The sequence below is a fragment of the Triturus cristatus genome, chromosome 10 (genome assembly GCF_964204655.1).
Source record: "Triturus cristatus chromosome 10, aTriCri1.1, whole genome shotgun sequence".
Lineage (NCBI taxonomy): Eukaryota > Metazoa > Chordata > Amphibia > Caudata > Salamandridae > Triturus > Triturus cristatus.
Genome location: NC_140593.1, coordinates 240,371,174 through 240,392,378, shown reverse-complemented (window position 1 = coordinate 240,392,378; position 21,205 = coordinate 240,371,174). Strand labels below are relative to the sequence as shown.

The 21,205-nt window shown below is 46.2% G+C and overlaps 1 protein-coding gene across 1 annotated transcript in view; it reads left to right on the top strand.

Moving 5' to 3' along the window:
* The first annotated feature begins 10,836 nt into the window (after window positions 1-10,836).
* Window positions 10,837-21,205, top strand: part of COL28A1 (collagen type XXVIII alpha 1 chain) — a 688,108-nt gene continuing 677,739 nt past the window's right edge. The window contains exons 1-2 of the mRNA XM_085630877.1: window positions 10,837-10,973; window positions 11,854-12,005. Coding sequence (XP_085487003.1) covers window positions 11,879-12,005 — 127 coding nt within the window. The 5' untranslated portion in view covers window positions 10,837-10,973; window positions 11,854-11,878. The remainder of the gene's footprint in view (window positions 10,974-11,853; window positions 12,006-21,205) is intronic.

Here is a 21,205-nt window from a genome sequence, read left to right as displayed (position 1 = left end):
AGGGAGGGCCAGCGCTGCCGCTACCGCCACCGGGCCGCCCAGGAGAGGTCCCCAGCTGCACAGCGAACCCGGGCCGGCGGAGGCGGTCCGCCGGCCCTGCAGCCCTGCGAGACACCGCCAATGTCGCCTGGCGATCAAGGAGGTGAGCGGGGCTGGGTGGGGGGGTTCCCACGTGAGTCCAAAAGCGGCGGAGGGGGCGGCAAGGCCCCAGACCCAGAAAGGGGTGGGGGGGGGTGGCAAGGGCTGAAAAACAAGGAGGGGAGGGTGTGTTAAAAGGACGATGGACCGGGCCGGAGGACGTTGCAGGCGAGGCCCTAGGCCCCCAACCAGGAGGCTTCGACCGATGGCCCGAGCCTTTGGGTGGGTGGGGAAGTGACCCCTCCAACCTCCCCCCCGTGACAAAATATACCCCCGGGGCAAGGGGGGAGACCGGGTAGACACTCACCGTAGAGGGCAGCTGAATCAGAGGGTGGGCCACAGTCACCTACAAACAACGATCAGCACGATGGTAAAACAGCGTCCGGGTAGACCAGCAGGAGGGGCACCGTCGGTCAGCAAAAAGAGGTTGCTCGGACGGCGGGAAAGGTATAAATAACTTTCCCCCGCCCCCCCTCCTGCCGGAAGTGACGCTGCACCGAGGGGCCCCCCAGGGTCCCCTGACCACTACAATGCTGGCAACAGTGCCATCCTGTGGCACAAAGGCTGGCCGCCCTCTTAGGAGGGACCCCAGCGTGGGCCCGGGGCAGCCTGACATGTGCTTCTCTGGTCCTGTTGGACTTTGCGGTTTCAGTATCTTGTTGGTGATTGCTTGGAGGCAGTGTCATCTTCAGGGACAGTGGTGTTTTTGTTGCATGTATGTGGGCTGCGTAGTGGGAGAAGATTATTATCGCTTTACAAGGATTTCCTGCGAGGCAGCCTGATGTTCTGGTCTAGAGGGTGTGCTGCTGTGCTTGGCTCTCTGGAGATGCCTTCTCTTCTCTAGGTGTGTGGGCTGATCCGTGGCAGTAATACATTCACAGTCATTGGTGAGGGGGCCTTTGTCTCTGCTGTGTTTATGGGTAAGGAAGAAGTTCTGCATACGTGAAGGAGGGCTGCAGGACCTTTATCTACTTTGGCTGCATCAGATCCTCTAATGTGCAAGCTAGGTATGCTCTTCTACCAGGTGGTGCAATGGGTTTCTACTTGGTGATTGTTGTTTATCATGGGTATTTGTTGTGCATGTTCCTTTTTTATGGATCTTACTGATGAACAATGCACTGGCTGTTGAACTGTAGTTATTTTCAGGAGTGTGGCCTTGCAGGGTGCATATTGGTGTTAAGCACACAATAAGCAGTTATAAGAATATATAGCTATTTAGTAGAGCACCACAGATATAGCAGGTATACATGCACCTAAAACATTCACCACACTATAAATGGAAAATGAATCAATTAAAATAATTACATCAGTAAAGATCTGTGTATGAATATAACTTGATGAGATGGGGAAGAGTTGGTACATACCTGCAACGTTAGAACAGACGGAAGCAAGAAAGGTTCCTTACAATGACAAATGGGCATCCAAAAGTGAAACTCGCATCACAATATGAACCCCAAGGTCTAATCATCTTTGGAATCCCAGGGAACAATCACACAAGCACCCCGACCTGCAGGACACAAAGGGCAAGAGAAAACAAGCATTTGCAATGCAATAGGTCTCGCATTTACGCAAGTTTGAGCTATTGGCATTGTAAATAACAATGCCTTTTATTTTTGTTTTTAAAACATAAATAAAAGGGATTGTCACTTACAATGCCAATAGCTTAAACTCGCGTAAATGCGAGACCTATTGCATTGCAAATGCTTGTTTCACCATGTGTCCTGGCAGATTTCACAACATTTAACACGTTCGGTTTTCAGGCGACTAAACACAGGAGGCAAGTTTCCATGTGTTCCGATACTTAATGGGTTAGCTGCCCTTAACAGAAAACTAATTAGCACAGATGATGCTGTGAGCATATGACGACCCCTTAATGCCTCATTGCCTGTATTTTCTGTGTTTATTGCACTGTTAATTAATCATTTCCATCTCCGGCCATGAATGCAAATGGTAGCCCTATTTCTAGGTTTGTGGAAAGTCTCTATTTTTGTTTTTTTTAAAAATCTAGTCCCCCTCGAAGTGCCTGCTGTTGGTAGCAGTTTTGCTTTCTTCATTATCACAGTATTCAAGTCCTGGGTGCTTGGGCACTAGTAGCAACAAAAAAAAAACCACCAACAATAAAATAAATAAATAGCCGTTACTTGCTAAAAGTGTTACTGCTGCGCCTGGCAGAGACAGTTGTCCGCTTTTGCGAAATTGTGCTCTATGGTGAGGCATCATTTAGAAAACAAGAATCATAAAACACGATAAATCATGACCAGAGATGTTAATCTTTAAAACGTGGCACTTTAGGTGTCATTTTAACTAAATTCGGGTAATTGTGGTCTATTTTACCCCCCAAAATAGTCTTCTGTTTAAAATAATTATCAATGCTGTATAGGGGGTTTGAAAAGCACCATTTTAAATGTGACGAAAAGGACAATGTAACTCAGAGAAAATGACGCGGTTAAAATACACAATCCAGCGAGACACATATGCACATGTTCATTCAAATGAGTGCATGTAAATACAGGGTCATGTGATAACTGAATAACTTGGGCGGCATGCTACATAAAATACTATTAAATAGTGGGGCTGTTAGAAGCACTAAAGTCCTCCGATCTGAGCTGCCGGCTGCACGCCTGTCTGAAATGGTGTGGTGCCAGTATCTCACATCCAAAGACGAGCCACCAGTGTCCTTGCAGTCCACAAACACTACACAGCATGGCAGCATTCCCTGTGGCTAATATGATTATATTGCCTTCTTGAACAAGTGAATATGGAAAACTACTGCTATCTGCATTTATTGAACCGGTTACTGGCAAGAAACGAAAGTAAGGATCTAGTTGTGACGGGCATTACATTGCAATCCCTGTGCAAAGTGATGTTTGCAGTAGGGGTCGAATTTAGGAGTTGTGCATCCATGATGAATTTCTGCACATTTAATATGCCGTAATATATGCGTTGTGGGGGAGGGAAATCACCCAGTAATTACTGGGGTATGCAAAGTTTGATCCGGTAAGCACCAGAAATCAGCATGTTACCCCAGGAAATACAAACAAGCGTTTGCCGCGCGCGAGCGGCTGGAGACGCAATATGTGGTGGGGGAGGGGGAGAAGCGGGAGTTGTGTGTGCGCGTGCGTCATCTTGATCGCGATCGCTCTGAAAGCGAAAGTGATCGCAATCGCGATGACGCACGAGTTTTTAAAGTGCTGCTGGCGGCCGGCTGCGCGCGCACGATCGCGTGAACGCAAGCGTTAGGCCAGCCAGCAGCACTTTGAAATTCCCACATACAAAATGTCTCTTCGAGCCAGCGCATGCGCTGGGCTCAGCGAGACCTTAAAACGATTCGAAGCACTGCAAAGGAAATCATTGGAGCCAAGGTGGAGCTGCGCCGCTCCTTGCAATACCTTTACGCCCTGCTGGACAGTGGCGCCCTGGGCCCCGTTCTGCTGGACAGTGGCGCCCTGGGCCTGGGCCCAGCTCGGTCATGCCAAAATCCAGCCCTGGTGACCTTGGCACATGAGTGTTTGTGGAGTGATGTAGGGCACTGTGATTCTGTGGTCTTCTCTTTTTGGGTCTTCCTTGTTTCCATGGCTATGCTCCCTGGGTTGAATGGTGGTACAGGATGACTAGATGTGGTTTGGCCCCTTAAGCCAGTGACCTCTCTGTCATATCCTGGTCACCTGCCCTGTCTGCGCCTATAACACAGGCTGGATGGGGGAGATATGAGGCACAGCCTCTAGAGTTCTACAATGACTTCCTTTAGCTTCCTGAACTTTCTAAAGAGCAAACCAGCCAGAGCCCGGTGACCAGCTCAGACCGCCTCCCCATCATCAGGCCCTTAAAAAGGTGCTCTCTGGTAAATCACTGCAATAAATAGATGCAAGTTTCAGATCTGATAGCCTAACAAATATGACCCGCAAAAAGTAAGCTCTATTTTTGTTCATAGTTAACAGTGGAGAGCGTTGTGATTGTGGTGATGTTGTCCATAGTAGTGTCTTATAGTACTTGAATGTGGCTTTTTTTATGGAGAGTTGATTGTTGGGCGAGGTCGTGTGTGGCTCTTGATTTGAGCGTGTTGCTAGAATGAAATGCGGCACAAATTTCCGGCAGTTTGGTGGCATGGGTCACATTCTATTTTAGTAACTTAGGTAAAACCAGGTGATGAGCGCTGCAAACCTTTTACAGATAGTCCACATTCTTTGGAGCATTTTGACAGCCAAGATAACTAGTTTGTGCATCATAAACGCTGTTTTTTTTTCGCTAAGGTGGAAAGTGATATGCTGTCCACTGTTAGGTTAGGCCACAATGTGTCTTTTATTTTTTGAGCCATCGACAAATATTAGACCCTAAAGAAATCTTTACATAAAAAACACGCTTTGAAACCCATTTGGATTTATGGCAGTGCTTTAAAATATGATGGTTGCATACCTAGGGTGATGCATGCTGGAAAGGATGGCCGTACGGATGTCGACGTGCCAATCACCCTTTCAAGAGGATGCAGATGATGCCATGGAGGGTGGCACCTTTTAAATAGTTTTAGTTAGCACATGCGGAGCTGAGCAGGGCTCGTCGGTGTAGACTGCTTGGTGGTTCTGTTTTCGCCGTACACTAGTTCACATTTTGCTGTGGGTTATGCGGCATGTGAACCGATGTTCATGCTGTGTCTACTGTTTTACTTTTTATCGAGTGTTGTCATATTTTCCTGTGCATGGTTGTGTGCTTTTGGCTTGCTGTTGTAGGCGAAGGTGGATGATGGTGGAGTGTTGTGCTGTTGAGTGGGGGCCTGGCCGCCGGTGAGGGGCCTTTTTTTTGGGGGGGGGGGCCCTATCACTTATTTATTGTCAATTAAACACCGTCTGAAAACTCATGCACCACGTCATCTTTGTATATTACTTTCGTTTAGGAGATAAACTGTGTTAAACACTGCAGTTTGTGCAATAATAACCACATCATTCTCCAATACTTTTTTCACAGTCACAACTAATAGACTTCAATAATTCTATGAAAACAAACAAGTTAGGTGACGATTCATTGATGGGCACAAGACCACAATTTACACCACAGGTAGTATTGGAGTCCATACAACAGATGAGCACTACTGCAACTGGAAAAGAGAGAAAGAGAAACAGAAATAGGGGTGGCGCGAAGATAAAGAAAAGGAAAGACAGAAAGAGGGAAAGAGGGAAGAAAGCTAATTTAAAAAAAAGTGCGTTGTACTTGTGCAGCAGCAAGTACCCCTTGCATCTGACGGAGCGTAATTATATTAAAATGATTTGTCTGAATCAATCCCTGCTCATGAAATAGTGTGGTACTAATACATACTTAAGGCTGTAAACGACACTAACCCTGCGCCATATGCCTCGCGCTGGGCCCCGGGACCGCACAGCTTCCCTCCATGATTTTACAGCTGAAGGTGCTTTTAGTTGTCCTCATAAGATGAACTGCTTATTCCATGTTTTTGTCAAAGTCAATTGCCTGCATTATTGACGTTCATTTTCCCAACAGAGAGTCTCCGGGCTGAAGGTGAAGCAATATGTACACAAAGGGCTCTTCCATGTGCATTGCTCTGCCTTCGATTTGATCAGGGAATCACAGAAACGCACTTCACATCAATGACCTCGCAGGGTATCAGCGGAGCGTAATATATCCGTCGTGGGGAGGGAAATCACCCGGGAATTACTGGGGTATGCAAAGTTTGATCCGGTAAGCACCAGAAATCAGCATGTTACCCCAGGAAATACAAACGAGCATTTACCACGCGCGCGAGCGGCCGGAGATGCAATATGTGGTGGGGGAGGGGGAGAAGCGGGAGTTGTGTGTGCGCGTGCGTCATCGTGATCACGATCGCTCTGAAAGCGAAAGTGATCGCAATCGCGATGACGCACGAGTTTTCAAAGTGCTGCTGGCGGCCGGTTGCGCGCGTGCACGATCGCGTGAACGCAAGCGTTAGGCCAGCCAGCAGCACTTTGAAATGCCCACATACAAAATGTCTCTTCGAGCCAGCGCAAGCGCTGGGGCTCAACGAGACCTAAAGAGATGAATAAGCCACTGTTCTTATGTACAGACCATTCACACAGCAGACTACCCAGTCATTAAATGGCACGCTTAGCTGAGCCTCTGTCGAGCAAAGGATATGATGAAAATAACTTCCCTGAGTCCCCAGGGCCAAGAAAAAGCTGGGGAAGACAGAAGACTGTGGTCTCCACAGAAAACGGTGTTAGACTAGTCAAACACCAATCATGCTGCTAGATCTGAATTCAGTGCATGACATGGATTCAAAAACAATCAAGTTGTAAAAAAAAAAGTCAAAGAAATTCTAAATGTATTTGCTTTTTTGGTCTTAAAAAGTGATTGTATAAAAATGCCCTTTTTGTGTGGTCGCTCCCTCATGTTTATCTATATTTTATTTCTGGTGTATGGTCCCTGAAGACTAGATCACTGCCATCTAGCACCCAGTGCATGTGCTCTGAACACTAAAACATGTGGAATTGGCTAATCCCTGATTGGCATATTTAACATACCTATAAATCTCTAGTCTATGGTGCACTGTGTGACCGGGGCCTTTCAGTTAAATGTCGCCGGTGGACTGCAGCACCTATTGTGTCAACACTAAAGTGACAAGGCAAAGCATGTCTTAGGCCTACCTCTGCAGCTTGGGAGTGCAGTTTTAAAGCTGCAAATTCCACCTGCCAAAATAATCATTGTGCCTAGCCTAAACCTCCCCCTTTAATACTGATAAGGCACCGCTCAGGTTGGCCCTAAATGTGGGAAAGGGCCTTTACAACGTAAGCTGAGCCACGCATGCTGTTTCCCTGCAGGTGGATCCACACTTGCCTTAATCACGCAAATGCCTTAACCACACATATGTGTGGTTAAGGCAGTGGGTGATATAGATGCTGGGATGGGTGGGCACAGTAAGAGGAAGGATCGGGAGAGGACGCGGTCTGGTAAGTGGGGCTGCGGCTGGGTTTTGGCAGAGTGGGGGTAGTTTTTAAAGGTTGGGGCTAGTTTTTAGAGCTCAGGGTTGGGGGGTTGTTTTTAGGGCTTAAGGGGTGGTCTGGGGTGGTGTTAGGGTTCCAGGGGGGGTTGAGCAGTGCTTAGGGGTAGGGTCGGGGTAGTGTTTAAGGCTCAGGGGGTTGGAGTATTTTTTAGTGCTCATGGGGATCAGTGTAGTTTTTAGGGCTTTGGGGGTCGGGGTAGTGTTTAGGGGCTTGGGAGAGTCAGGGTAGTTTTTAGGGCTTGGGTAGTTCCTAGAGCTTAGGGCAGGGGTCTGGAGTGTGATCTTTGGCACACATCCCTTCACCAGTTATGCCTTTACCACTAATTTGCGTGGTAAATGTATGTGTGGTAAAGGAATGCGTTCAGATGCATTCGTTGTTCGGGCAGCGTTGTAGAGGCATGCGTGGTTTAGCCATGTGTGCCTCTGTCATACAACCTAAAAATGCCAATAGGGCAGGGTGCATGGTATTTAAAATATAGGACATGCATACTTATGTTTTACATGTCCTGGCAGTGAAAATTCCACAAAGCGGTTTTTTACTGAAAACATTTGAAGGTTGTCATTTTCTTGGCTGAACCATCTAGCAGGCTTTTAAGAATGAATTCCCTACTTTCACCTGGCAGCCAACTGGGAGATGTGAATGGCTATCATGATAGACAACAAAAGGGCCTTGGCTGGGAGGAAGTGTGACGTCCTCCTGACAGGCCTGCCTGGTGAATGTGACCAACAACTGCACAGGCTTCAAAAGGACATCCCCTCTCACAGCAGATGTAACTCACACCTAGGCCACCCCTGCCATTGTCCAAGTAGCCAGAGTGAAACAAATCCCAGAGAAGGGAAAACCTGTTCCAGAATTGTGTTGCAGGGGAGATTCTCATGTTCATAGACACACCTCAGAGGTTTCCCCAGAGCTTTGACCAGGATAAGATAGATCCTGCCAGGTTGGATTTTGGCAGAGCATGGCCCTGTGGGGTTTTTTACGGCCAACCCCCAGGAGATGATAAGTGTGTAGGGTTGTTCCTGGGATGTTTTCCTTATTGGATTGCAAATTTCCCCCCACCCACAAGCTAGTGTCAGGAATAAAAGTGGCATCCCTGGATACCTTCTTCAGAACATTTCTGGACCTGAGGAAGACAGAAGAAGGCCTGCACCTGCTGAACCCTTTGGACTTCTGAAAGAAGACTGGACCAACTGTAACCTGTGGAGAGGAACACCAAGGGCTGAACTTGCTCCCCCTCAAACCCAGTCCAGAAGAGGGGACTCCAAGTGCTAGTGGCTAGCCTCCTTGTAAGCTACAAGGACACAAAATTGTAAACTTGCCAGACGCTCACCTCCCTGAAAAGCCCAGCTGACCATTTCTTGCTGGATGTGCCCTAGACCCTGCTGGTGGCTTCCCCTAGAGTGACTCCTGACCACCAAGTGGTGTTCCTAAGGTCCTGTGCCATCGGGCAAGTGTCAGAATGTACTCCTATGAGAAATTGGGTTGTGGGTTAACTGGAGTGTGGTCCTGGTCAGGCAGCAACCACAATCCATGTCAGTGTGAGGCACAAGCCAACCCTAAATTAATCAGCGGTCAACCCTCTGGTAGCTTGGCAAAAAGCAGTCAGGCTTAACTTATAGCAAACTGTCAAGTATTGGTCCAACACTTCAAACAGTAATAACGTGAAAAACACAAGACAAAAAGGATGCCACTCTAAGTTAGGAAGATAGAGTAGAAGCTATTAAATAAAACAAGACAAAAGTCCAGTCAGTAGAACTGAAGGTATGAATTTTGAAAGATTTTTGTAAAAAATAGAACCAAAAGGCACAAAGTGCCAACTATTGCTATCTGGTCATTCTGGACCGAGTCAAAGTCACACATTCAGACCAACCACAATGGAGTGCATATCAGCTACAGTCACTAGGCTGGGTCAGCTGAATTTTACCTTTTCAAATCCACGCCAAGAGTCCCATTTTCATTGGAAGCGGCCGCAAAGAGCAGGGAGAGCATTGTGGGAGGCTGTCAGAATGGCACAGAGAGCAGGCCAGGCGTGGCTGGTGAGCGTGCTGGAGCTTCGCTTTAGCTGTCCCCCGCTAGCAGTCGATGCTGTTACTCAAAGTGATGGCTTCCAGAGCATCATGCTGAATTGCAGTGAGAGCAGAGAGGTCTTGATGCGAACGGGCCTGTTCGTGATTGCGAAGAGCCCAAAAGCTTGAAGACAACTCCCTGAGCCACACCAAGGGTCCAGGACATGAGAGGCACCACTCGGGGGTCAGGAACTCACTGCAGCTGGATCCAGGGGCTGGTGCAGGATGGTGGGGAGCCTCTTATATCCCTGAGACTCAGATCAGGAGGCCAGTAGACTAGCCGTTGTAGTCATTCCTAGTGTCTTGGGTTCAAGGGTGAAATTGCACACCCAGGCAACAGGGCATCAGGTTAGCACAGCAGGGCAGCAGTTCCTTCAGCGCAGCAGTCCAACAGAGTGGCAGCCCTTCTTCTGGGTAGAGTATCCAAAGGTCCAGAAGTGTACTGAAGAGTTGGTGTCTGAGGACTAGTATTTATTCCCAGTTTTGCCTTTGAAGTGGGAGAAGCTTCAAGAGGCATGCCTTTAAAGTGCACAGGTGCCCTGCCTTCCTGGCCCTTGCTCCAGACTAACTACAGGGGGTAGGCGGTTCTTTGTGTGAAGACAAGACACAGCATATTCAAATGTAAGTGGGGATGGGCCCAGCTCCTCCCTCCCAACCTCCCATTGTGAGTGGCTGTCTAGGAGGAATACAGAAAGCCCAACTGTCAACAACACCTAGTCATGTGTCCCAGAGACAGGCTGCCGGCATCAAATAGCTAAGGGAACAAAATTCCAACTTCCTAAAATGGCATTTTCTAAATTCAAATTTAAAATCTGACTTCGCCATAAGTTAGAATTTCAAATTCCAATTCCAGAGACCCCAAACATCAACTGGTCAACTGTTCCCATTTGGAAATTTTACTTATAAAATGTAATAAAGTAACTCCAATGTTATTCTACGGGAGAGGTAGGCCTTGCAGTAGTGAAAAATGTATTTAAGCATTTTTCACTACCAGGACATGTAAAGCTTAAAAAACATTTAACCCAATAGATGGTACTAGATCTGGGCTAGACATGGACGAGCAGTAAATGCCCGATAAGAAAAAAAAAGTTTGACCGGCATGTCTCTGTCACTGGTCTCAGAGTCCACCAGGAAAGACAGACTTCTATTTCATTGGCGGCAATTACATTAAAGACAGCAGAAAGGTTCCTGTGAATGGAGTAATTGGGTTGTTGGTGGTTTAATGCTTAGTGTCCTCTGATGGCCTCTGCGCTTTGCCGCTGTGTTCTCAAGGCTGCACTTCCACACATCAGCGTGACCTTTGCACTGTGTTTTGTGCCCGTCCCGAAGTCTTGTGGGCGCTCTCAATGAGTAGATTGTTGTAGCCTACCGTACGTTGTTTCTAAAGCCTTGAGTTGTACCCAGTCTCGCCTGAGTGCTCTGCTGTTTTGTTTCCCCCCAGGGTTCGTGCCATCCCCATCGAAAGAACACAGGGTAAAGCAATTTAAATAGAAGGCATCCGGACCAGAGTCTCACAGCCTCTGACTTCTGTAGACAATGCTCCTTTAACATGAACTATGTGGCCCACCTCCCAGACTTCGGAAACTGGCTTCTGGCCCATGCCTCTGGATCCAACGGTGTCTACAAAACATGCTCAAAAGATCATATTTGTACCAGAAGCGTGAGCCTGCTGTTTGCAGGAGCACAGATCCATGCGGAAATATTGTTTGCATTTATTTCTTGCTCATTTTTAAAACGTGTAAAGATGTGGACCTATTAATGTGCAATTACAACGTCTCCTAAGGTAAGCAAAAAGATCCTTTAATTCGCAAATGAGTAACTCATTTAAGTTTAGCCTATGCAAATAGGATTCGAAGTTGCAAAAGTGTCTACTACTGGTGCATGAAGTTGTTTTTTTTACTTTATCTTATTTTTCAACAGAAGGTCTTTTTGGTTTATCTGGAAAAATGCATGAAACTGGGATATTTGGCTAATGGCACAGTCATTTATGTTTTCAATCATTGGAAATGTTGGCAAATATTTCCAGGACAATTTGAGATCTTTGTTAAAGAATGTTTTGAAATAACAAATATTGTGAACCATATCAACTGTTATTCTTGATCTGCACATAACTTATAATATATAAACTATATGTAATATATAGCTTACTCCTGTAAGTAGTTTGAAATAAATATGCAATGTGATATATAGCTTATTCTTGTAAGTAGTTAATATTAGCCTTAACAATAAAAATACTTATATCATTGCTACCACTTCTGCTGCTGGTTGTTGTTCTTCTTCTTACTATTATTATGATTATTACCATCATCATTACATGTTTACATTCTTTTTTATTGAAATTAAGATACTTCAGAGTATTTTGTGTTGTTAAATATTGTCTTTTTTTTTTACTATTGTGGTCGCATTTAAAAAGCACGAATCAGCTTCATGATCGCAGATTTTTCCCGAACTGTGAATGCCAAAAGCGCTGTGATGAGTAATAACTTTATAGTTTCTGTGTAATTAAGTTGATTTGAATGTCATATTTTAATATTAAAAAGCATCTATCTTGTCTTAGTAAAGAAAAGAAATTGGAAATGGGGTGCGTCAATAAATAACAACCATAATGTGATCCATTCTTCCCCATGAGTGCAGCAGTAATAAAACATGTCTTTTCCATTCAGAGGGTGGATTTGGACAGCAGTCAGAATGTGGAAGAGACATTATGCCGTTTGTGCTTGGTTTTTGGCTGTGGTTGGCAGTCCTCCAGTCTATGGACAAAGCAGACGGAAGGGCTTGAAGCCAAGCGCCGCGGCAAGGCAGGAGGGTGTACAGGGTAAGACCAGACATTGAATATATATCATTTTTAACCACCAAAGCAAATCTGTGTACCAGTAGGGTATCACGTTTACCATAAAATAAAGAAACATGTCGGGGTCCCCCTGAAAAATGAGATTGGGGGTTCAGGTGAGTCCCTGTATCCACAATGTAAGTGTCAGGCTGCCTACGCTGCTGTTCAGTCGCCATCCTCACAACAGATGTGCACATATATTAGGCCGAGCCTGGGGAATTGGGGTTTTCCACTGCAGAGGCTTTCGTAAGTGCCCGAAGCTTTACTTGTTCATCATTGTTCATTTATTTCATTGTATCCGGGGAATTCATAGCGTGCGTTCATGCCATGAATGTGTTGGAATGCGCAGGTGACGGATATAAAGATATGCAGTACACATAACTCATCAGTCCCAAATATTTTTCAATATTTTCAAAAGGCATGACAGTCCTGCGGCTCTGTATGGAAACAGTAATCTAGTAACCTTTCAAATTGTGCAGGACTCCCTTTAGGAACTTTTAGCACAATACACACCAGGCAACGACATGCGTGAATTTTAACAGCAAGTGAGGGAGGCACTCCACAGATGAGTTTGCAGGCTTCCCAGGAGTAAGGTGCCAGGCTGACAGCTTGTGTTCTATCCGTTAAGAAGAGCAGTTCCAGTGGAGAGCGAGTCATTGGACGCCAATCTCATGCAGGTGTCTGATGAGAATGGGGTGTCAGGCTGTAATGCAGAGAGGTCCAGGAGGATGAGGGCTGCTGTGTCACCTCTGGCGTGGATCATGCAAATGTTGTCTGTGGCAGCAATGAGTTCCCTTACTGTGTTATGGTTGGGCCTGAATCTGGATTGTGTGGCGTAGAGGAGCTGGTGGTTGCTGAGGTGTTTGGTGAGGCGTCGATTTATTTGTTTCTCTTAGACTTTCGGTTGGTATGGTAGGGTGGAGATGGGTCTGTAGTCTGTACTTGAAAAGTATGGCTGTGTCAGCGGATGGTTTCCTGAGCAGAGGTGTGACCGTAGCATGTTTCCAGGTGTCCAGAAATACTGCTCGGTCGATGGAGGCACCGAGGATGAGTGTTAGTGCTTCGCTGATTGGTAGGAGTCCTTTGGTGAAGGCATGATGGGAGTGTCAGACAGGCCACCGATTGGATGGTCTTCATGGTAGCATCTATTTTGACGGAGGTACGGGATGCCACGAGGTCAGGGTTCATTCTTCGACTGTGATGGGAAGTTGAGTTGCTATGGTGACGGGGTCCCGTTGAGGCTCGAAGATGCTGCATATGGAGGTGATTTTGTTACAGAAGAATTCCAAACGCTTGTTGCAAAGGTCTTGTGAGGGGATAATGTTGCTGGAAACAGCAGGAGGTGCAATGAAATCTTTGATGATGGGAAAGCCACCGTAAATGAGAATCACTATGCGGACCTTGAAATGCAGGAGACACTGGGTGAAAATCTGCATAGCTGCTCAGATTCTCTTGAATATTGTCATGCTCTTGATAGATGGAAGATACGATGGGGCCAGTACGGGATGTTGGCTAGGGAGGGCATCTGGTGCCAGGAGAGGCTGTGGCCTCTCTGTGGTGGTTGGGGGGGTTGTCTGCTCCCCTTTGGTTTTGGAGGCAGCATGTTTGAGGTGGGCTGCTCCTGTGTTTGCAACTCCTAACCATCGTCACCTTGTAATTTCAAGTCCAGAAACGTCAGACTACGCTTAGTATGGTGGAGCAGTAACCTCCTACAATTCCGCTTCACTGCACTCGTAATAAGGCCCCTGTGTGTGTCTATGAGTCCAGTTGCCACTGAACAAAACACTCTGCATTTGATTACTGGCAGAGTCCTCCAGCTTGCCTTTGTATTTTCAATTGCCTAGCCATGTAAGTTGTGGTCAGGCATGGGGAAGACAGTAAGGCTGTGCAAGCCTCAGCAATGATGGGATTTCAAGATCTCAGTCCAAAACCTGGCCACAGTCACAGTAATTGAAAACTGAAACTTTAAAAAATATACATTGAATTGGTATCAAGCCAAGTGGAAACATGGTCTTTTCTGAATATTTGGATCTGGTTTTAGCCAGAGGGCAGATTTTATTAGCAGAAGGGAGAACTCATGTTTTAAAAAAAGTAACCCCCAAAAAGACCTCTTCTTACGCTGCTCAAAGAGACCTCAAATGTTCCGTTGGAATTGTCTGGCTAACAGCATTGTGCCAGTGACTTCTAACACGGCGTTTGGCAAGCAAAGCTGCTCTGTCTGGCAAACATAGCAAAACATCCCACCCTGGCTCCAGTATGCAAGGCATGTTTAAACACATTTCTCTGCGCGCGCCAGTCAGGCACGAGCGTGCTCCACCTTGGGGCTGTAATATTTCCTTAGATGCAGATGTGCTCTACAGCTATTGACAGCCGATCTCTGAGACAGTGTGTGCATTGTAATGCTCCCACAGCTGGATATATTTTAGGAATCACATTTGGGATGGCCCGAATTTAAAAACAGGGGCGGCTGGTGACATTTGAAATTAGTTGGGCCTAAAGGTTTGGGATTAGTGGCTGTTGGTGTGCTCGCACAGCGAGCAAGCCCGACCGTCATAAGGTAGAACCCCCCCCCCAATTTTTTGGGGTAAAAATAGTGTGCAAATGGTGCATTGTCGAGGATATTTGAGATACCAAGAAGGCTAATAAAGCTATTGTGAAAGTGCGGTTATGGCAACAATAAAGAGATTTCGTATAATGACGCAGGTAGCTACTTATTCAGTATAACCACAGAACTTCATATCAGACTTTGAGATAAGCCTGAGTACCTCACATATTTCTTTATTTGTTGATCTACATGCGCAAATTGTATCTACTGATGGTTGGTCTTTGCTTGGAACAGCACAGACAAGCTAAAAACTCAATGCCAAGTTTCCAGAATAATGGCGAGTCATAAGAAGTCAGACAATTGTTACTATGTATTGGCACCAGCTCACAAAACTCATTTTCACGTCAGATAGGTGAGGTCTGATAACTATCTCCTAAATATATAACATCAAATGGACCAATAATGTTCGGTATTGCTGTTTGTTTTCCTTCATCATCTATTGATTCTTTAACCAAAACCATCACATTCACAATCTAATTAGTCAACAAGTAACCTGTTCCTTCAGAAAAATATTATAATTGTACCATGTTTATACAGGAAATACAATTAAAACATTGAATAATTGTAACTGTATAAATAAAATGGGTCACCCTGCATTCCCTAGGCCAAGAGTAAAAAGTTAGAGGTAAACTGAACTACTCAAACTCGAAGCATTTTACTTGAATGTTACGGAAATAGTTTCTCTCCGTGCGAACACTTTGTTTTTATTTCAATCTAGTTGCTAACAGATTTATGGAGCAAATGCGCAGCCCATTCATTAGCTCCATGCCTGTTGCAGAAATCTGTTCGCAACCAGATTTTTTAAAAAAAGCAATTTGGTCTCACGGAAAGAAACTATTTCCGTAACATTCATGTATATTGATCACGATAACATTCTTGACGGTGAGGACAGCACGGGTTCCGAAGACCCACTCTTAAATGAGGGTCAGCCGACCCTAGTGGCAATCCATTACCCACCACCAGGCACAGCAAAGCGGAACATGAGAATCTCCATTTAAGTTACTATCTGTGAAAATTAAAGAAGCCCAGCTCTTCGCAAATGAGTGCCCTGCGGCCCGTAGCAAATATCTGTTGCAAAGTAAACAGATGTCTGCAGTAGGCGCGGAGCCCATTCAGCTACCTTGCAGCACACGATGGGCTCTGTAAAATCTCACCAAATCACAAGGAGTTTCAGCAGGGCATTCACAACCACCGGGCACAGTAAAGCAGAACACAAGGATTGGCATTTTAATTTAAAAGCGCCACCACAGGGAGTACACATATTCCAGGGTCAAGCACTGTTGTGGCTCGTGGGGGGGGGGTTGTATGTGTCGCGAGGGGGGGGGTCGCGAGGGGGGGGGGTCGCGTGGGGGGGGTCGCGCGGGGGAGGGGGGGTGTTCAAATAAATTTTAAAAAATCCTTATCATCCTACCTGAGGTCCTGAGCACGTCCATGCCGCCTCGGGTCCGTCCGTTGGCGCCTACAGCCCCTCTCAGACTCTTAGCCAATCCTGGCACTGCCAGCAGTGCCAGGATTGGCTTAGGGAGCGGTTACTGCTCGCCCGCCTGCCCATTAGGAGACCGAGGTTTTAGCCTTTGCTCAATCCTCGGTCTCCTAATGGGCATGCGCCAGCCAGAGCAGACACAAGTGCGCATGACTGGGCACGGAGCAAAAATTCGCTCACCTTTCCCAATCATGCGCACTTGTGCTGCTGCCTGTTGCCCCTGCCTGGTCTGTCTGACAATCATGTCAGTCAACATGACGTCGGACCGCCCACCCCCGGGTGGGCGGTCCGACGTCATGCTGACTGACATGATTGTCAGTTCTCCTCTTTGAACTTAAGTAAACTGATTCAGTTTACTTAAGTTCAAAGACGCCGAGGCTGCGGGCGAAGCTGCGGGTGGGGGGGCTACGCCCCAACGCCCTAATGGATGCACCGCGCCTGCTGGTAAATGCCCACATTATTAGCGCATCACAAAGTGATCCACAATTGGCTGGCAGGGCGTACTGGCTGTAGTGGGCACCGGGCATTTCCCCGGTGGGATGCCATGGTGGGAGCCGGTTTTGGACTCCTGGGGGGCCGTTTTTGTTACCGGGGGCCGGTTTAGCAGCATAGCTGCAATATCGGCCCCCGGTAACAAAGTGATGCTTTCCACTAGCACCCCTCTCTGGGGCCGGTCGAATTTTTTGCCAGGGCCAGTTTCAGTTCCCAGTCCGGCCCTGTTAAGGCTAGTGCACAGTATGAAATAACATGTGGGAAACAGTGTTTCCATACCAATTTCTGTATGTATGCGCATGTTTGTGGGCTTTTACTAGTGACAAAATACTCTGAGATCACATGAAGAGTTGTCCCTGGTAAGAAATGTGGGATTAAAGCACTTGGGGATACTGGGTGTAGTAATACTGCATCACTTATGATTCCCAAATGGGACCGTAACAGCTATTACAGGCCCCTCTAGGTGCTCTGTGACAATTATGAGGGCCTCAGATCCTGATTTTGGGTTTGACAGCGGACATTACCTCTGCCATCACAAGGGAAACGCCGCCTACCAAATTTACGTTGCCCATCGGCCCTCTGGCAACTCTGTACATTTACAGGAACTGCTGTCATGGCAGGTCCTGTCAATGTATGAAAAGGTTGACAGAAGGTACCATTAGGCAGCGCAAAGTTTCAAAACTTTTCTGTTTTTATAAAAACAAACTCAAAAAGTGGGAGCTTGTTTTAGAGAAAAAAAACCCTAATGGCCCAACACCCTGGGAGCTTTCTCCCAGGGTGTGGGGGTCATTATTTTTTTCTTCTATCCTTTACCACCAGGTATTTCCTGGCATTGATGGACAGGGAAAAAAAACCTGGCCAGCATCCATTCTAAATAGGATTGTCAGTGTAAAGTCCTTCCTACGACGGCTCCTACTCTGTTGGGCCATCAGTATTCGATCAAGGGGATTCCTTTTTGGCTCCATTGACGGAATTCTGACTATCACCCTACTCAAAATAGGGCAGGCGAACAGGGAGTCTGGCAGTGAGAGTACTCCTTCATGTTTGCTTGGAGTACCTTGTCCACTGATCTCTAAACCAGGGCCTTAATGTGTCCGATTAGCCCTCTGTTGAGAACACTTGTTCTCCTGCCAGGATTTGTGCTCATAAAATCATGTAATTTGCACATATTTTCCTAACCTATGATGACAAAAGTCTTTGTAAATTGAGCCCACAAATACCAGTTGCCATTTTTTGTGTTCAGTACGGGTACCACTGCTGCAGTGCTGTATTTACCTGGCCGTCTAGTTTAACTAATGGAAATGTTTACAGAGGGAAGGATAGGCGCACAAAGCCTCAGAGCATACATTTTTACATTCACTAGGTCATTTGTATACACATTGAACTCTGCCAGAAATGTGAAAAGGTAATTAGAGGCTCCCTCACGACTGGCCATAAAAGAGGCAGAAACACAAGAGTTTCATAATTGTTCAAGACAACATGAAACAAGCATTGGCAAAGCCAACAGGTCAGACTTTTATATAGCGCATGCACACAGACTCTCAATGTTCAATGCACATTGACATAGATTTTGCCTTTGTGCACATATGCAGACAGAGCAATGTACCCACGTGTATCCATGCACACAGAAACCATCACACAGTCAAACACCCATGCATGCAGAACTACAGGTGCCCCTGACAACACTGCCCACGTGGTAATGAGCCTTACTGGCTCCAGTCATTAAGAAGTCTTAGGTACCCCCTGGATTTAATGAGACATAAAAGTGTTTGGTTTTAGTGAACATCATTGAACCTAGGAAGTAACGAGCAGCAATGCCTCCATCCAGCAGTGAACCTAAATTGCCCCAGACAGTGAGTCACCCTTTTCAAGGCATATATTCACCCACTCCACAAGCGGCTGCCGCACATTAAGGTTCCTTCTCATATGGGTCAAGGAACTTGTCCAGGGACGCCCACATTCCCCTGCCATAAAAAGAAGGAAAAAAAAGGTTCCTTCTCATAACTGTGCAGACAATACTCAAATGATGCTTAACTTATAGAAATCCCTCTTAGATCTTAGAACAGCTGAATTTCCATTCTGGTCAATCCAAGTCTTTATGGATGGAAATTGGCATAGACCTATTGCAGCCAAGACAGAGAAGGTTATTTAGACCGCAGTGGGTTGCTTGTCAGCCAGCCAAGTCAGTGGATGCCCACCATATTATCAGATTCCCACCTGTGTGAGGGATCTCACCGCCCTATGTGCATCCTTTATTGTAGCGGCTGCACAGAAGGCAGAAAAGTAGGTTGAGCAGATGTCATGTTGTTATGACCCTGCTCTGCAAACTATTATTGTTTTTAAGGAACAAACTCAAAAGCAGGGGATTGTATTTGAAAAAAATCATGGCCCTGATGCTTTGGTAGTTTTTTCCTAGCTCTTTAGAATGGTTTTTCTATTATTTCCTAATTAGAAGTGCCAGATTTTTCCTCGTGGTTCCAAACAGGAAAACAGTACATTGGAAGGACAGCTCTGAGTATGTGGGCATTTGAAGGGCAGGCTGCCAGTCACAGGTTTTCGGGGCCACACTGCTAGAAACTTGGCTCTTCCCCTAACCATCAAAAGTGCAGGCAATCATTGAATCCTATTTATGGCAGAGGTCCTGTTCGACCAAACTCTAAATGAGACCCTGACTTGCTACTGATAGCAAGAAATGACTTTCTATAAAAAGATGAAAAACGGGTACCAGGCATTTAAAGTAAAGTAAATAACTCTGAAATTGTGTCCGAAGACAAAGTGAAGACTCCTGAAGTCTACTTTGATGTTTGTTTACATATGTTCAGTCAGGTGAATCTGCTTAAGCAACTGCCACAATCCCTGTAAGGGTGAACCACAGAAGTCACTAAATTAATCTGTGCTTAACCCTGTGTTAGCTAGGCACAAAAGCAGACAGGCTTAACTTATAGGCAATGTGTAAAGCATTTATGCAGCACACAAACAGTAATAAAGTGAAAACACAACACAATAAAAATCCCACACCAATTTAGAAAAATAGAGGATATTTTAGTAAATTATTTGACACCAAAACGAAAAATGTCCAATCAGTAGAAACAGAGTTATGAATTTTAAAAGTTTGAGGTAAAAAAAAAGCAGCTACAAAAAAACCCCAAATGCAACAAAAACAATTGATGGACAGACTGCAGAACAATGTCATACATTCATCCTAGTACAGATATCTAGGCCTAAATCCATTGTTTATTTGCTCACCATGCCATTCCAGTTTGGACCCAGCCATATGCAAACCAGTCTTGACCCTGCACCCAATGGGAACAGTCTAGCCCGAACTGCAAGGCCAGGTCCTCCCTGGACTGGAAACAAGCATCCTAGGACCGGTTTCGGGCTTTCAGCCCTCATCAGCCAGGATAGCTTGACTCCAGTGGCATGGAGAGCATGGGACCCACGTCTGGGCATTCCCGTCCCACTTGGGGTGACAAATGCAAAAAGAACAATTGATGGTCAGAATACAGAACAATTTCATTTATTCACCCCAGGACAGAGATCTGGGCCTAAATCCATTGTTTTGTCCCGTACTCACTACACCACTGGATTTATGCTAGCCTGGCTGATGAAGGGTGATGTCTTGAAACCAGTTCCAGGATGCTTGTTTCCGGTCCAGAGGGGACCTGGCTTGGCAGTTCGGGCTGGACTGTTCCCATAAGGAACAGGGTCAAGACTGATTTGCACATGGCTGGGTCCAAACTGGGGTGGTGTGGTGTGCAAAAGAATGATGGATTTAACCCAGATCCTTGTGACTGGGGGTGAATGTTTGCATTGTCCAGCATTACGTCCATCAGTTGTTTCTTTTACATACCAAAAAATCAAGCCACCATCCGCGGACATCTAGTTGAAATATATGGCTGACCGAAATGGAGTGCAAGTCGGATATAAGAAGTAGGCTGGGCCGAGTCTGCGCCTAACTTCAGACTTAGAAGATATTTGAAGAACATTTTTCTGAGAAGGTAAAGTTCAGCGAGGCAAGGCTGCAGACGGTGTCCAAGGAGGGAGCGTTGTTGTTGAGCTGCTGGATGAAGCCGCAATGAAGATTTCTTCGTTCGGATGTAGTCACTTTTTTGGAAGTCAAAAATCTCCAGAGTTCTACAAGGCCGGATATCGGTTCAACAAAAGAGCATTTAACAGGATTTGCTACTGTGGAGAAGAACGTAGCTGGAGCTGTCACATAGTCATGTCGACTGGAAATGAACCTTCAGAGGATAGACGAGCAGGCTGGTCCTGGTATCCTCCAGGTTATCAAAGCAGATTTAGTCACAAATATTTAAAGTCCCAGGTTTTGGTTCTTGGCTAGCTGGCCACCTTAAGTACCACCACCAAGTGTCCAGGAATGAGGGGGCATCACTTGGGGGGTTAGCACTCACTCAGGGTGGGTCCAGGTGTGGGTTCAAGATGGTTGAGGCCTTTTCCGTCCCTGAAACTCTGATCAGGAGGCCAGACCACTAGCCCTTTGAGTCACTCTGGTAGACCGGGGTTCAGCAGTGAACAGGGGTAAAGGAGCGGGGCAGGCCTCTGAGGGTTCAAAGCAGGTTCTTCCAGGTGCAGTAAAGCAGTCTT